The sequence below is a fragment of the Argentina silus genome, assembly GCF_951799395.1.
Source record: "Argentina silus genome assembly, chromosome: 14".
In the NCBI taxonomy this organism is placed as follows: domain Eukaryota; kingdom Metazoa; phylum Chordata; class Actinopteri; order Argentiniformes; family Argentinidae; genus Argentina; species Argentina silus.
The window spans coordinates 10750537-10768741 of record NC_139668.1 but is presented as its reverse complement, the minus strand read 5'-3'; the positions used below and the strand labels follow the sequence as shown (position 1 = coordinate 10768741).

The 18205-nt window shown below is 42.3% G+C and overlaps 1 protein-coding gene across 1 annotated transcript; it reads right to left on the bottom strand.

Moving 5' to 3' along the window:
- Positions 1-1720: 1720 nt before the first annotated feature.
- On the bottom strand, positions 1721-18205 carry LOC310815085 (glycerol-3-phosphate dehydrogenase, mitochondrial-like). The gene is made up of 17 exons (XM_083684705.1): positions 18123-18205; positions 16766-16872; positions 13020-13191; positions 12644-12768; positions 12418-12515; positions 12124-12287; positions 9571-9735; positions 9121-9265; positions 8567-8760; positions 8253-8387; positions 7877-8052; positions 7170-7301; positions 6733-6891; positions 5454-5566; positions 5115-5193; positions 4496-4594; positions 1721-3500 (listed from the first exon to the last, which is right to left on the bottom strand). Exons 2-17 carry the CDS (start codon positions 16865-16867, stop codon positions 3375-3377), a joined length of 2184 nt encoding a protein of 727 aa, XP_083540831.1. The 5' UTR covers positions 16868-16872; positions 18123-18205; the 3' UTR covers positions 1721-3374.

The window sequence follows — 18205 nt, the reverse complement described above, 5'->3', positions numbered from 1 at the left end:
CTGTGGTGTCATTGAGATTTGGTTAGATAAAAAAAAAAGAAAATTGAAAAATAATAAAACATCCTAAATCAAGTGGGGACCGAATCAGCACAACACAGGATTCTTCTGCTCTGTATTGCATGTTCTGTGATTTTTGACTGACAATTGACAACTTGTGATGCCGTTTCAGGCCCATGCTGAATGACTTTCCGAGCAGTGCTGGGTCTGTTAATGCTGCAAGGCTAGAGGGAGAGTAGGGGGAACGAACTGGCTTTGAATAGTGTATAGATAAATGGCCATACATAAAAACAAATATGTCCACTGTACCAGTAGTACTATAGTGGCAAAACTGTACTTCCTCTCTCGCTCATTTATACACACACCGCATGTGAGACCGCATGTGAGACCGCATGTGAGACCGCATGTGAGACCTTGTGGCCGTTCACGTAAAACGTGAAAAAGAAATGATTAACAACTGTTCAAATCTTCAAATCCATATCACTTAAGATACTCTAGATACACAAACCCTAACCCAATTGCATACAGAGGATGTAACATGTACTCTGCAGGTTATGTTGCTGCTAATTCCTCATGACACCTTGTAGTTAGTTAAGACATTTTGGCCGATCTGTGTCCCCCCCCTCTCCTCACTGACACAGCATTACATTAGCATCCCACATTATTACAGTTGATTATAGTTATCACGGTGCAGTTCAAATTTGTTCAGTATTAGCGTATGGAATGGTGCAGACTTCTTAATTGCATTATGCTGACTGCTGATCACCTTGGAATATCCATTACCGATTCCCCTTGGTGCAGCAATGAGTCAAATGGATTAACAGGCTAGGTGACAGGGAGCAGTCTATTACAGGACCTGTATGCAGAAAGAGAGAGCAAAAAAAACAGTTTCTTATTCAAATTAATGAACTCAGCCCAATTAAACAATAATCACTGTTTGAGTCAATCAAACTAGACAATGGAGATAGTTTAAGTTAGCTATACTGAAGATGGTATTAGCTGTCTAACTAAAGCTACAATATTCCTCTTGGTGAGGATTACTGTAGGACACATAAGACAACATGACAACTTGGTCTTGCTCGAGTGTAGAACAGCTAATGTTTGTGCTGGTGATGGATAGATTTATCAATCCCTCAATGCATTATCGCGCGTTGCCCCGATACTCAACTCTGGCCTTCTCTTACATTGCTTCATACGGATGCGACACATACAGTAGCTGTTACAGCTCACCCACATACAGTAACACTGCGGGAATACATTATTACTATGACCATTACGAATTAGAGTAATATTCACATCTGATATGTTAGCTCTCATGCGACCTGGTGTCAAAACTATTTGAAAAACAAAGGCCATAACAACCATTGATAACAATGAGGATGGAGAAGCCATTTAAAATGTCAATTGGTCTTTGTTGTGGATTATCGCTTCAAAGTTTCTACTTCATTTTACAGTACATTAATTGAGTTCCTGAAAGTGAATGTGATTTATAGTGCTAGTTTGTTTGTTATACACAGGAGTAATAGGTAGATAACCTCCTCCAACCCTCCAACCACACAGGGTGTGTACAGTTAAACATATAACCATTTCCTGTATTGTGTTTCATAACAGATATAATTCCCATGAGAGAAATACAAGCTTGTCATGCTAACTTTATGAATGGTAGTCATCAGGATTAAAAAAAGAAGCTGTCTTATACAAATACTCACACAACAAAACAATGCTTTGTTTGCAACCAGATACATTTAATTAGATAACTGCGTTTTTCTGAAAAGAGATTGACTTACATAGTATTCTTTGAAAAAAGAGGAATATGAATCTCTTTCAATTTGGATAAAGATGAAATTTCATCCAAGAAGACACAATCAAAGGAACATTGATTGAAGTCCAGTTACCCATCAGGTATTCTTCATAGGCTGAAGTTGGCAGTTCCAAGAGCCCTTGCTGTCAAGGCATTGTGCAGAAACCCCATGTGACAACAAACTGATACACATGGATTGATTTAGTTACAGTCATTGTACACAACTGAAACCTTGCAAATCATTTTCTCACAACACAAAAAAATTCTGGTCCAAGGAAATTTACACACATGCTACTATATTATATGATTCAAAAACATATATAGAGAAACATTCACAACACAATATAAAACTTCCCATTTGTAAAAAATAAATTTCTGTGATACAGACTTGATATAACTGTTCATCTTTACATGCTTAAAATGTCTGCATTATTCATTGACACTGTAAAAATGATTTCATACTATGTCTTGAAAGCAAGGCACAAATCCTTCACTCTCTTCTATGACACTACTCATCTGCAAATCCTATTTATAACTGCAAGTGCAACTTAACGTAATAAAATAATCTCAAATGCAGACAGATAGAGACAGTGAAAGGAGAGATTCCTATGCAATACTTTAAGATAGATTCAGCTAGATCAACATCAACAACACTGGGTCAACTTCCTGCTTACAGACTTCAGCAAGAACAGAATTCATACCTGCCTGAGTCCACCTTTAATCCTATTTCAGCATAAGGCCAACATCTCTTCACCACCGCAATCACAATAGTATATAATATCGGTCTATAATATATCTACAGTATCAAGTTCATATGGTTCAAAGATGGTCAGAGTGAATACAATTACAATTCTTAAATATATGTATTTTAAAAATATATAATGATGTAGTAGTAGCAGTAGTAAAATGCATTCAGTTTGCTTAAACATAAACGATAAAGCTAGAAACCTTGTAATGGCAACCTCAATAGTTCGACAAACCAGGGGGTTCAACATGTTAGCAGCTCTAGAAAAATTTCTCTAGGAAACTGTACTGCAGTATGTATCTCAGCCAAAGAAAGTTACTTGGACAACTTTGACCGCCATACGAGACAAATAACAAATAAGCCACAACAAAATGACATTACAACAATTACAACATGATTAAATGCATTAAAGGCAGAGCACTGATGAGAATATCAAAACAGACACATTGGTTGATGTGCATAACAACAGCATCATTTCAGTTAGAGGCATGAGTTGTCTAACCCACTGTAGTAAGGACTGCAATCCATTGTCATGAAAATTTCTGTTAGACTACATATATAAATAAAATTAACATATTTCCCCTAGATCCAATTTACTCTTTAGACTCAATTTCACACAAAAAATAACCAGGAGTGTTACAGGTCTACATTTTGATTTCGCCAAATTCAGAATTGTCTGGTCCTTGATTACAATATTGTCATTCAAATGATCATATTACCATATGACATCTCCGTTCCTGTCACCAACCACATGGTTGAACTGCCATGCCACCAGGAACGAGCTTATCCCCACCTCCTTGGCACCACAGCTCTGTTTTGTACAGGAGTACTTCATACCCCTCCCCCACTGCGATCCACAGAGACGGGCCCTCTCAGGTCGAGACTCTCCTCGGCTTTCTTCATGAGCATGTGCAGACGGCTGTTTGACACCTGGCCCTTCTTTACTGCGCACATCAGCTACATTTTACCGGAGGACACACAAACACAGGGAGAACAGAGAAGGAGAATGATATGGCAGCACCGTTCTCAATGGAATGACACATCAAACACATGAAATGTGAAATGTTGATTGGGAGAGAGTGTGTGTGTGTGTGTGTGTGTAAGTGTCTGTGGAGAGAAGGGTAATAACAGTGTGTGTGTGTGTCTGTGTGTGTAAGTCAGTGCATGCGATTAAAAGAGAGACTGATCACTATAATCCCAGCACAAGAAACACTGGTAAACAGGGAAGACAGGGAAGTACAACCTCCAAGACTTTCTGTCGACTCTATCTCCTGTAACACACTCCGTTGGTGGCCTCACACCAGACCAAGGATCCAAGAGTCTCAGAGTCAAAGACATGCACTCATGAAGACTCATTATGTGCTCATCTACTGCTGTCATCAAGCCTTTCTAATGAATCTATACTCGGCCCTCTCAGCATGGTACACTCTAATTTACCACAGGATAACTTCTCAAGACCTGGACTTGTTTCAACCTCATTACCTCCACTCATTCTGTCAGGAGGAGTTCTTTAGGCTAATTATCTTTATCTAGTGAGGCCTGCTGGTCTGGGGTGTACATAAAGTTGCAGTTAAGCTTTCACACCTAGAGCTCCCTTTAGAGAAGGATGGCTCATGCCTTGCCAAGAAAAAGAAGGGAAAAGAACATGAACATTCTATATTCTATTTTTAAGTTGTAGTGTTGTAATCATCTGAAAGGGAGGGCAAGGAACTGTAGTTAACTGAAAGTATTAGTGTATGTGTGTGTGTGTGTGTGTGTGTGTGTATGTGTAATTGATACCACTCCGTGGGAGTGGTTCTATTATCATCCCCTCCTTGTCTGATCTTTATGATGAGTCCCTTTATTAGCAGAGGGACAGGGCCATGGAGATTATATGGGCACGCACACGCACATACACACTTGCAAGACATGTCTTGTTGATATTTAAAAAAATAATAATAATAATCCTGTACCTGTAAAAACTCATCGATTTCAACCTGCCCATTTTTGTTGAGGTCTACTTCGTTGAGGATTTCGTGGAGTGTATTTTCATCAATCTGGACACAGATATTCTGGATGAGGGGAGAGAGATCAGTGAGACTTAAAAAAAAGAAGAAAAAAAAGAAGAAAGAAAATGGCTGCTCTCTTTCGGCTGTTCCTCAGTAATAGAGAGCCAATGTGTGCCTTCATCTACCAGAAGGGTCCCATTCAAAATCCCCATTAATTTGTTCCCATAGAGCAGTGGTTCCCAAACTTTTAAGTCATGTAACCCCTGTCAGTTATTTTGTAGCCTAATTGATATTCTATGAACATTATCCCTTACATATTAGACATTGTGATAATATTATTCTGTTGGATAATGCATGCATTTATTTTTGGTACCGAGACTGCAGTCGGCTATTCAACAGGACTGTTTGGGAAGGTAAATCACAGATTTATTTCGCATACCCCCTAGATCGATCCACGTACCCCCGGAGGTACGCGTACCCCACTTTGACAATAGTGGCCATAGAGCAACCCATCAATAGAGAATTTAAGGGCTGTATACCCATAGACAAAGACTTAAACTTAAAACATGGAAACGTTGCTCACCTTTAAGACCCTCTGAACATCCACTGTAGTGATGAAGCCTTTGTTCTCTTTGTCAAATTTGTGGAACCGTTTTGTGTACCTGTCAATCAAATATAGCCATCAATGACACACAATCTACCCCTGTTCGTACATCTCAATCCATAAACTTGCTCCCTCTTTCCTTCCCTTGTAAAACTCCCCTAGCAGTCCTTGGTCACTCGTAAAATCTGAAAGATTCGGATTTGGAGTTTAAGCAAGATGGCGGTGGCTACACCTTGCCTTCTGATAGGTAAGTTGGAGCATGTGTTTCATGTTGGCACAATAGTGTGAAAGACCCTCCTTTTCCCCCCGGCACAGTACCTGGCCACTTCCTGTGCCTCAAGGATGTTTTCTGATGTCTTGGTCAGCTGCTCAAACCGAGACCTGTAGCCCATCTCATGGCAGAGGAACTTTTTGGCAGCTTCCAGCTCTTCCTACAGAAATCACAGAGAAAATATGTTGAGGAAATGTTTTTGTAACAGTATGGAGAAAACTCCTGGGACCAGTCCACTGAAGTTACAAAGTTTTATAGCTGTTACAGGGTATTGTGAAATACGGTGTAGTTCATCCTAATGGGGGGGTGGGGAGATCAACGGTTATTTGTGTTTCCCGAATAAGAGTTATGGCTTTGGTTAATCATCCTACATACAGGATATGTAATCAAACTGGTCACACCTTGGAGATAGAGAGCACACCTAAACTGGGTGAGCGTAACCTCACCCGGCTCTCCCAGGTGTGTCCAGTTTCAACATGCTGCAGTGCTAACACACACACATACACATACATACATACATACATACACACACACACACACACACACACACACACACCTAGAGGGGGAAATACAGGAAGGGAGTGGACCTCTCTATTGTACTTTTATCTAAGCATAGTTACACCAGCATAAAAGCAGCACAGGAATTTAAGGCCCTATTCAATCAAAACAGGTTACCAGGTTTCCGGAGTAGGACAAAAATAAACATTATTATTGTTGTGTCGGTAAACATGCACAAAAATAAACATGATTCGTGTGCAGAAAGGAAGCATGTTCATATTCAATAAGTCAATATAAACAATAGTTTGAATGAGGAGGCCCCTTAAATCTTCCATTCCATTCTTTATAAAACAATCATAATATAGTGTTGTAGCCAAGTAAGCAAGAGTGTTGTACCAAGGAAGCTTGGTTTAAGCAATTATCACCCTTTTGTCTTCATCTCTGGGAATGGGAATGTGCACCTTTGATGGGGAGGCCATCATTTTATTGTTAACTTGTCACTTTACTACTCCCTAACTCATTGTTTAGGCACCACTTTGGGTTTCTTGTCTTGAGTTACTTGTCTTTCTTGTGTTCTTGTCTGAAACCACTTAAATTTCAAGGTGAAAAAAAAGGGTGAAAATGTAGCATTTCCACATTTGATTAATCAATTAATAGGATAGGGTTAGGGTTAGTCAGCAATAATCAGCAATTTGTTTTAATCGACTGACAGTCCTAGTAATAAATAATTATATCATTACTTTGTTACCATGCTATTACCAGACCAAGCAAATAGTGCTACCAAAGACTCTGTCATTTGGGTCTTTTGTCATTGGGCTTGTCACTCACCGTCTTCCTCTGATCGCTCCAGTCCAGCTGTCTGCCCATGATCTCTACGATGCGCGGCAGTGCCTCGTCCGCCGCCTGCACATTGAGGAAGCCCAGTCGCGTACGCCGGGCGATCACGTCAATGGCCGTGCACGCATACTCCTTAATGGCATACCGCACCTTGAGAAGGGAGGAAAAGGAGCAGCGTTTTAATGGGATGAAGATTGTGGTCTATGACAATCTATGGTTGTGATTTAGCTATGTATTACCTGTGTGTGTGTGTGTGTGTGTGTGTGTGTATGTGTGTGTGTGTGTGTGTGTGTGTGTCATGCGCAGGCTTTCTCTCTTTATTCTTGTGTATTGTACCTGCTTTGACTCTCAAAGGTCTGAGTGTATCTCACAAAAGTCAAAAGCCTGAGGAAAAACAAAAAAAAAAACACTGTACAGAAATACTGTACCTCGCTCTCAATGTAAGGGAATTCAGAGACTAGTCTCTTGCCCACAATCGGCCACCTCTTTCCGGTGACCCGTGCCATTTTGGCGACGTCGAAAGCCTTTCCTCCGTATGTTGCAGCCAGGTGCTGAGCCACCTGTAGATCAACAATAATGTTGGTGTGAAATTGCATGTTTGCATCATTGCTTTAGAGTGTGAAAAGAAGAGACATTTCTCAGACATACATGCACACACACGCACGCACATACACACACGCACGCACGTACGCACGCACGCACACACAGCTGTAAAAGGCTACGGCTCGAGGATCAATATGATCTCTCGACAGAGTGCTCACTGTTGGGGAGTGTAGTGGGGGAAGGTACAGTTTTGTCGAGGATTTATCCTGTGTTTGGACTAAACAAAGGGTTATTGCTATTCAGATGGCTGACTTACCTCTCACATCAAAGGTCAAATGCTGTCAAAACATCAGCGTTGACCTTTTGGAATATTCTACAAAACACCACTGTGGCGGAGAGTGCTTGCTCTAATGAGGAGTTAACATACTTGGGTGTTGAGCTCTTTTACTACCTGGCACGGTTGAGTCATAAAGTCTTAAGAGGGACATGTATGTACACGTCTACAATCTAGATTAGAATGACAAGTCACCTCATTGGTGTGTTGTTGTGTAATGTAAAAACCACAAGTACAAGCATATGGGAGGGGTCCCACCTCATTCTCCAGCCCGTAGTCCTGGACCAGGCGGATGTACATGGTGGGGGTCCAGCCCTTGCCCCCCTCAAGCAACAGGCCCACCGTCTTACTGGGCCCAGCCTTCAGGCCGTGGGCTTTGATGGCCGCATCCAGGGTCTCCTCTGCCATGGAGCGGTAGGTGGTCCACTTGCCCCCTGGGGTTAGAACATTGTCAGGTTATATTAACGCGCACACACGCACAACAAACACAAGACAAGATGAGAAGTGAACATAATATCACAAAAGAGACAGTACAAGATACTCATCGAGAAATGGAGAAAGAACAGCCACTAATATGTCTCCTATATTCTGCATTCGAAAAATCAATGTAGTGTTAGAGGTTTAGAGTACAGACCAGCAATGGTGACAAGACCACTGTCGCTGACATTGACTATGTGGTTCCTGCAGATGGACTGGGTGTCTTTGGAGTTGGGGTCTGTGACTAGGGGACGGATACCACTCCAGGCTGCCAGAACATCCCCCCTCCGCACTGAGGACCAAATGGAGAAATCACACACACACACACGCATGCACGCACGCACGCACTAGGGGTGCACCATATGACAATTCTGGGCCGATACAGATATCTGAAATAGCCTCCTGTAATTCTAAGTCATTATTTTCTAATACTGATATAATGGCAGTATTGCGCTTCCCTTGCAGACGTACCCTCTACGTCGGGGCTCAGGTAGTTGCGGACCTCCGTCAGGATGAAGTTGATGTCCTCCTCCTTGGGGATGGGGTGGGCGGTGACGGCTGTGGGCGAGTCTGTCGTCCCGGCGATGGTCATCTTTTCCCAGGGCAGGAAGAAGATGACACGTCCGTCACTGGTCGCCGGGTCCAGGAGGCCCATGTTGTCAGGACTACAAGTAGAGGAGGGGGTGGGTTAAAGCGATGTTCCACTCTAATCATACATAGTATAGTTGTCTAGTATTCAAAGTAGTACACCACACCAGACAGTTTTTACATTAATTAATCGTATATTTAGATCATCTCAATTTCTGTCTGAACAGTGCTTGTAAGTGCCTGTACTATAAAAGAGCAATGTGTACTCCATACTTGCTATATACAGGCCCTCTTACTCTTTTTGTACTGCTATTGCCTGTTTGTGTGTTCTGCAATTAGTTCCCTCTACAAGAGAGGGTCAGCTGGTCAGCCCCTATGCCCTGCCAGTGTGTATTGCTTGCTCTTCTACATGTCTGAATGGAGTCCCTGAACAGTACCTGTAGTAGCCAGGGATAACGATGTGCACTCCAGCACTGGGCTGGCAGATGTTCTCATTCTTCTGGTCATCCATTTTCCTCAGCGAGTCAGTAAATGGTCCTGTGGCGTTGATGACACATTTGGCCCGGACGTCGAATTCTTGCCCTGACAAAGGTACAGTAACAGCATCAACCAAGGGTCAGGGCCATTAACCTGTGAGCTCATCTAGTAGACTGCCCGCTCACTTTAATGGGTAGAAAAGGGGAAATGTTGATAGGGAGTACACATTTATTCTGATATGTAGGTAGCCAAAGAAAACAGCAGCCAAAAAAAAAAACCACACAAAATAAATAAATGTTTGACACTTATTTAGAAGATAAAGAGAGAGGAATATTTTGAGAGATGGAGAAATAGAGAGAAAGTAGTTTGAGAGAAAGTGTATGCGTGTCTGTCTGTCGGCGTGTGCGTACCTGTGATGACGTCCCTGCAGTGGGCCCCACATACCCTCTCCTTGCCCGTCTGGGGGTCGTTCTTCTTCAATAGGCGCACTACCTCTGTGTAGTTGGCGATGGCGGCGCCGTGCCTGGCAGCCGTGAGGGCGATGGCCAGGTTCATCCGAGCGTCGTTGTGCTGCCCTGCAGCAGCAGAGGGGGTGAGACGGGAGGAGAGGAGAGAAGAGGAGGGGTAAAGGGGGGGATGGGGTGGAGAGGAGATGGGGAGCAAAGAGGTTTAGAGGAGAAATGGGAGAAGAAGAAAAAAGGATGAGCGCAAGGGAGAGAGGAGGAAAGGAGAAGAAGATGGTTGGTGGGAGGAAAGGAGGGGGAGGGAGAGGTAGAGGAGGGGAAGAGGAGCGTGGGGAAAAGTGAGAGACAAAGAAGAAGTAAAGAAGGGGGAGAGAGAAGAAAAGGAAGACAGGAAAAGGGGGGAGGGAGAAACATGGTGAGGATGCGAGTCAAGCCTCAAACCAGTGACTGGATGTAGAGTAGTACAATACAATATGTCAGTCAGTATGTCACATCATCTCCTGTCACTGAAGCCAGATGGCCACAATAGGGAACCTAGATATAACACACACACACACACACCCACTGGTACAACAAACATGGGACCGCCACCACAATCACTATACCAATAAGTACTAAGTTAGTCAGCCTTTGTCACTTACTTACTGGTGTTTGTAAAGTTAACATACTTTGCACATGAAGCAGATAACAGGGAGTCCAAGCTCAGCTTCATGCCTCCCTCAGACCTAAAGAGCTGACAACCCCTACGCACAAAGGTCGTGATTTAGTGGTGTTGACAGACAGGGACCTTGGGGAGTATGGGGTGAAGCATAGCTGGTATATGGGCTGCACCCATTTTGCCCTTTTCAAATACTTAACACATCAGTCCTTCCTCCCTTGAAGCTATCACTGATCTGACCTGGCAGGATAGGTGAAAGCTATGCAATTGAGCCCGATACAGGACCTGTCCAGTTGTATTCTATCAGTGATTTCTTCAAGGAAAGAAGAAACATTTCTTGTACCGGAACAGACCCTTGCTGTGTGTCGTAGGATGCGTAGGAATTCCTTGCAGGATTATTTGATGCCCTCAGGATTCCATCCTAACCCATGCCTTATGGTGCTACTAAACTCAATAGGAGTGCGTAATTATTTTTTTATTTCATTTTTGGTTTAAGCATTTATTGAGATGGGACAGGGCTGTGACAGCCAGTGTCATCTACCACAGTCATGAGTCGGCTAGACTGCACTTGGCCGGGCTGACACCTACAGCTGGAGACGTAGTCATTACCCTACACCCCACAGAGATGGCTCCACGGATCGAATAGGAGAGGTGATGGTAGACAGCATTCTACTGAAACGTCATGGTTTTTAGTATTAGTAGTTTTTATTTTTAACGTTTATGTCAGAATAATAAATGCATTTCAACATTGCATATGAGGAGTGAATTGGTCCTTGTTTTTTTCATACTTCAAAATCAATAGTAAGAACAAGGATTACTGGTTTTCAGGGTGACGTTGTGTTTAGCTTGAGTTGTGTGTGTTTGCTGGACCACATTGGCCCTCTGGGAGACAGGAATGGCGGCAGCTCTGCTTGGGAGAAACCAGCAGGGTAAAGAGGGATGAGAGATTGTAAAGCAGAAGTCAGGCCGTCGGACCACAGTAGTGCTCTGCGTTACAGAGTAGAAGGTCAGATTCTGAAATGTCACGGCCGTGATTGTTCCAGACGGAATAATTGGAGAGAAAAGCCCCCCTTTGCCAGCCTATGGGGGATGGTGAAAAGCAAACACACACTGAGAGAAGCTCTAGAAACCTTTCTTTGTCAGCTACCAGGAGCATCCCCAGAGACAATGCTGGTATTTCTCCCCATGGAGGAATTGTTAGGCTAAATGCACAGATAAGTGAGATGACCATTTTTCTCACAAACTCCTGCTTAAAGCAGCACTCCCCTTGACCTCTGTTTTCACCCACACATTTTGTAAATAGCAGCTTTAAATGACAGAATTTTACAGACTGCTTCTCATATAGCGGACATATCCCCTTCAGAAAATATGTCGACTGTCTGTTCTTGGAGGTAGCCACATAATTCTAAACAAGGAACTGACAGAATAGCCTTTAGACAAGTGGGGAGTTTTTGCATTGTGAAAATGAGAGGTCTTGAGTGACGGGGAAGGGGGTGACAATCTACACAGCCAGATAGAGGCATCACATATGGTTGGATTTCCCAGTGCCAATCAGGGGCACAGGGCATGCAGAGCACCAGCAGCCTGCAGACACATTCACTCAGGGGCCAATGGAGATGTGATGGCCACTGGCCAGCTGTTGTTTTGACCTCCTGGGGCCATATTCAATCCGACCCATTTTGCGGAAAATCCCAATAATGTGACATTCGTAGCTTTACTTTGTTTGCCGCAGTAAACATTAACCAGTATGACGTATCCCAGCTATTGGAATTGGAAACGGCACCACACCACACTGTAACGTCTTTGCATGAATGTTAAGTCCAGGGCCGAAACCAACTCACCGTCGTAGTAGACGATGGCTCCCACCAGCTTGTCTTTCTTCAGCATGGGGAAGAGTTCCAGAGCCTTGCTCTTGCTCAGGACATAGCTGCTCTTAAGGCACTGGGACCCCGCCACGAGGTCGTACATCTTTATCCCTGCCCAGTAGTAAGGAAGCTGCCACCATCTGAGCACAGACCACAGTACATTCATCAATGATGGCCTGCACTGCGCAGCATGTACAAACACCTGGTACATATACTTGATACGTCTTTTCAGTCTCAAAGCCATTCACATTACTCTTTGTACGGACTTACTTGTAAACAGGAAGCATGATTGGTAGAGGGGCAGATAGATGGGGCGCAATTTCCAGCAGGTTGGAGCGCTCATGGAGGGCTTCTTTCACCATCATGTACTGTACCCAGGGGGAAAGCAGTACCATATCTCTCCTCAATGAAAAATGGCCAGAGTAGGGAAAACTAAGCAATGTGATCATAAAGTGAGCTCTTAGCCAGCTTAGGGAATAGAGAATGATATGTTTACCTGTTCGTAATCTAATTTCATGATGGCCTTTTGGAGGTAGCGGACTCCCCCATGGATGAGCTTGGTGCTGCGGCTGCTTGTGCCTGATGAGAAATCATTCCTCTCCACCAGGGCAGTCTTCAGGTCTGGGAGGAGAGACAGAGACACAAAGACACAACGACAGACAGATCAATAACAGCCTGGTAGTGTACAGAGTCCTCCTTATGAACAAATCTACTCACGATGCAGTGGTATCATTCCTATATACACATCTCCTGTAATGTAATAGGGGGGGGGGGGGGGGGGGGGGTAGCAGGGCGTGCAGATTTTGGAACTGCCCCAAACCCTGGCGTATCTTGTCATTTCCAAAATGGGGCGGTTCAGAAGGAGTACTCACTGCGTGTGATAGCTTCTAAGGCACACCCAGAGCCTGTGGCCCCTCCCCCTACAATGAGGACGTCAAACTCCTCTGTGTCTCCCAGGGCGGACAACTGGGCCTTCCGGGTCGGGAACCCATCTGCGTATGGCACTTTCAACTCCCCCTCTGCCGCCACGTATGTCAGCCGCGCCTGCAACACGCACACACACTAGATTATTACCTAATCTATTGACACATAACAGCAGATCCAGAAAATCTGCACTTCTCAGCCAGGTTTGCCAACACTGGGACTGGCAGTTTCTAAATCAAGTGTCAACTCAACTCAAGTGTCAATCGGACACGTTGCTGTGCAAATCACACACACGTCTGAGAGCACAGTGTGGTCAATCCTCCATCTGAATATCAGCCACAGACAACAACATTGACTACTGTTATCTTATTTGTAAAAGGACAAAAGAAATCGGAAAAAATCAAAGTCAAATCAAGAATATGCTGAACTCAAGGGTGGGCACAAAGCATGTCAAGGATTTCAGTCATAATTAAACATTTTATTCATTTTCTATTAAGCATTCGCTCTGAATGATTACATCAAGCTGCTCCGATGATGCCAGTGTTCCATTTGACTTGCAAATCGGTGAATGAAACCTGGGCATTTGTAATTTAGGGCTGTAAACGCAAACAAGATCAAATAATTAGTGTCTATTTCCAAGGACGTGCATATCTAAACACCCACAGACAATTAAGTGTCGGTCTGCCCTGCAATCACGTTAAGTACACCAGTGCCACGGTGCATCACATGCAAATGACCAATCGGCCACTGGCGCCAAAACTTTCTGAGCCGAATGTGAGTGTGCCCTTGCCATAGAGGAGACAAAACAGCCATATTTATCCAATTAGAATAACAATTTCAAGGATTAGTGTCGTTCGCCCACCCGCCTGATTTGTGATTATCTTTTCGAGGCAGGTTTGACTTTTGCTTACCCATTTATGCTTGGTTGAGAGGACGTTGGGGGGAAACATTAGTACAGCAGGGATACAAAACAAAGTTGACATTAGGCCAAAAGGGTCAAATGCTTCAGAGAGTTCATCTAGAATGTCTCTAATAATAGAGGTGTCAACTAACTAACTAAATTCACAGGTCAAGAAAATACACCTGTTTCTCTCTTTCAAAAGTTTCCATGACTCAAGTGTTCAACAACTCCGCGGCTATTTCAAGCCCTATAGTGATTCAGTAGTGCCACTTAGACTATTGCTGGAAGAAAGGGTTATGAATGGCAATACACATGGTGTAATGTCATACTTTTATGACATGATTCATAAAGATAAGATTCATAAGTACACACACTAAACAAATTTGATATATATTTATAACTAAAATCATTTTAGCTCTGAGATACATATCACCTTTGTTATGGGTGTGTAAATGATATCAAGATATGATAAATGCCTAAAGCCAAGTGCAAGTGTGTTGAAACTAGACAGCTATACAGTACTATCCTTATACTGTCAAAACATACAGTCACTGAATACTTTATTAGGAACACTATACTAATACTGGGTAGGGCTTCCCTTTACTCTCAAAACAGCCTCAATTCTTCATGGCATTGATTCCACAAGATGTAGGAAACATTCCTTTGAGATTCTGGTCCATGATGACATGATTGCATCACGCGATTCCTGCAGATTTTTCAGGTGCACTTTCAAGCTGTGAATCTCCCATTCTACCACATCCCAAAGGTGTTCTATTGGATTCAGATCCGGTGGCTGGAAAGGCCACTGAAGAACACTGAAGTCATTGTTATGTTCATGAAACCAGTTTGAGACGACTTTTGCTTTGTGACATGGTGCATTATCATGCTGGAAGTAGCCATTAGAAGATGGGTAAATTGTGGCCATGAAGGGATGCACATGGTCAGCAACAATACTCAAATAGGCTGTGGCATTCAAGTGATGATTGATGGGTATTAACGGGCCCAAAGTGTGCCAGGAAAACATTCCCCACACCATTGCACCATAAGAAGGTGTACAGGTATTCCTAATAAAGTGTTAAGTGAGTGTATAGGCCAACAGTAAAACTTCAAGATTCATGATTTATATATCTTTTTTCCAATCTAGACTTTTCTTATTCATACCACTGTCACAAACCACATTTTGCCTAATTAATAGTATCAAGTGATGCATTTCCATGGAAACAATCACTGAGGGGTATTTTCGCCTGTTCCCTGGAGTTCCATTCAGTAATTATTCTGAAGACTTGGGATAATGATCCAAATGAGATTCAGCAGATTTGAATAAATATAAAAAATAATCAAATAGAATTTGGACTCCCATTGCTCCTCAACATTCTTTTTTCCCTTGTTTGTCACAGAAATCTTGTTGATTATCTCAAAACTACTTGACTTTAACTTATTTGTTGTAATAATCCAATCACATAAGACAAGTTCCCCTGGGCTCTTTCTTGTCTAAATGTAAATAAAATGAGATGTGAGGATGAGACCCTGGTGGTAGGAAGGAGAGGAGGACTGCACTAATTGTGTTTCAAGGTGATCATCTTTCTGTAATTCACGCATTACACCTTGGAAGCACATATTATATGTTATAAGTTATATTACACATATTATAGAGCAAATGCTAGTTTCTCACTAATGAGTTAAGAAGTTTTCTTCACAATATACGTAGGTATAGACGATTTCTGTTTTCCAACCATAATAGGAGAGCCAAATCAAAATCTAATTGAATAGCTATTCAGTCCAATAAAAGTGGTCAAAGCAAGTTATGGTCCATCTCACCACTTTCTATGGAAATCTGTCGCAGGTTGAGACGGTTGGCCAGAACCCATGAGCCAAAACACCAACCACACCCAAATCATTGACAAAAGCATGATAGGCCTAATCTATGTATTTTCTGTTGACAAGCATCAATGTACTAAACAAAACTTTAAGCTATAGTACTGTAACATCAGGGTGTCTAATAGTTTTTCATTAAATCGCAGAACTGCCAATACCATTGACTTCCATGGTGGAGACAGTAGTGCAATAACCTCTACAACACCTACACATAAGCAAAGTATTGTGGAAGGCAAATCATTTTGTATAACTATAGTTGCATATATTAAAGAACACAATGCAGAGTAATATGTATGTACAACCAAGGTTAGTCTGGGAGACATTCCCGTGTGGTTGGCTGCTGGGGGGAGAGATAAACAGACGTGTACCTTCCAATTTAGTCATGGTAAAGGAATTTTGGGAAACTGGAAGATAAACCAAGAAAGAGACTTATATGGCCTGGCCATACTATGGAATGGAATGTTCAGGAAGCTTTCTCTCCTATAAGTACTGCACCCTTTTCTCTGTACCCTTGACTTACTCTGGTTATCTCTTAGTGAGAGACACTATTGTACTCCTGCAAGCTTGTATTAAAACTTATTATTAATCATTGTTATTAGATTTGTACATGTCTTCATTCACTGAATTTTGGAGTTCGATACCCAACCGAATTTATTAGGGAGAAAGGAGAATTCCTCCACAGTACACAGTTGTATAAAAGAGACAAACACATTCTTTGGTCTAGATAAGGCATGCCTACATAGGTGTGTCTGCCTTACTAGGCTCAGTGCATGCCATTATCAGATGCTCTCATTGCCATTACTGTATACATCCTAGTCATAGTGCAGAGGGTTAGGGCAGGAATAGCTAGCGAACACCAAATCATCTCAACAAGCATTTAGGGTATTTTTTAAGAGTGCTGTCATTCCCCATGTTTACCTGTTTCTTCTTGTATTCCGACAGTTGTGATAGGCCCAGAAGTGCAGCAACCGTCCCGCTCCCTACAATGGCTGTCCCTTTCAGAGCCTTCCGGTACGCCATTGGTCCTGCAACACAAGCATGGAGCGTTGGACTGGGTTAGGCATGGGTTAGACACAGGTTATATTATACAGACATGGCAGGTGATCAAAGGGGGATGGCATGAAAGGAGGGCAAAGAGCCAATCAGCTCTTCTCTGGTACCGTAACATCATGACTAGCATTTTCTCTCTATCTTTTCCAAACTGCTATAATCAGGAGATGCATTAATCACACAGAGGGGTCATGTTATGCAATATGTACTTCAAGTATACACGCCGTCTCTCCATGCAGATACGGCCCCCGACTGGACACTTCCATTTAAAAAGGTCCAGTATGTAACATTCAAGCTTTCTAAAAGCTTGATTGGTAGAGATAAGAGAATGAGTCCGACACTACAAGCCCATTTCGGGGATTTATCTTATTGATAGGGAGGATGTTGTTGTTTGCAACTTCAAACTGAATATCACTGTGGTAGCCAGAAAAAGAAATTGCTCTATTAAAAAAACAAAACTTTGGGCTCTTTTAAGCAGTAACTGAAGACTTTTATTTAGCTTTGATTTTAATAAGTCAGACCTTTATATTATTTTATTGTATAACTTGTATGTATCTATTTAAATCTAATATATAGATTTAATTATATTGTCTATATTGAAGGCCTCCACAGTTTCCTATTATCATGATGTCTTATTGTCATTTGATTTTTTGGTCTGATTAACAGGCTTTCTTTCCCAACATCATCGTCACTGACTACATAAAACATAACTCTTAAGAGTAGGTCTAAGAGTACCCTTAGAGGTTTTTTGCATTTTTTATTATTGCATGTTATGCAATAATATGGTTAACATCGACATTGTGAATTTAAAGGCATTCAAGTAATAGTTCATATTTATATTTCACACTATAGAATAGACATCACCCCACCCTCTTTATTTCATACTTGTCTTGATCAATGGTGTTGATAGGCTATTAAATAGCCTAAAGGTGGGTCAAGCTGCCGCACCTGTTCCTTTCGCATCATTCACATTTAACACATAAAGCAGTGAATAAACACGACGAGAACATATCTGCCTATTGAGTAAACATTTGTATATAGGCCTACATATATTATTACAAAGAAGCATCATTCCATTAACTGATATGAAGTCGCATTGACGTGCGCATGATGTTGTCTGTATCATTGCCAACGCAATGGGTTAAACATTCGTTTTTTCATTATAGGCCCATGATAGAACAACCAACAAAGGGCAAACATTACATATCCAAGGCTTTTTACTTACTTATTTTCTCGGTTCAATTGACGTTAACAACGCTGGAAGAGGCAGGGCGTTAACTGTGGACATCCAATTCGTATCTTTTTGCC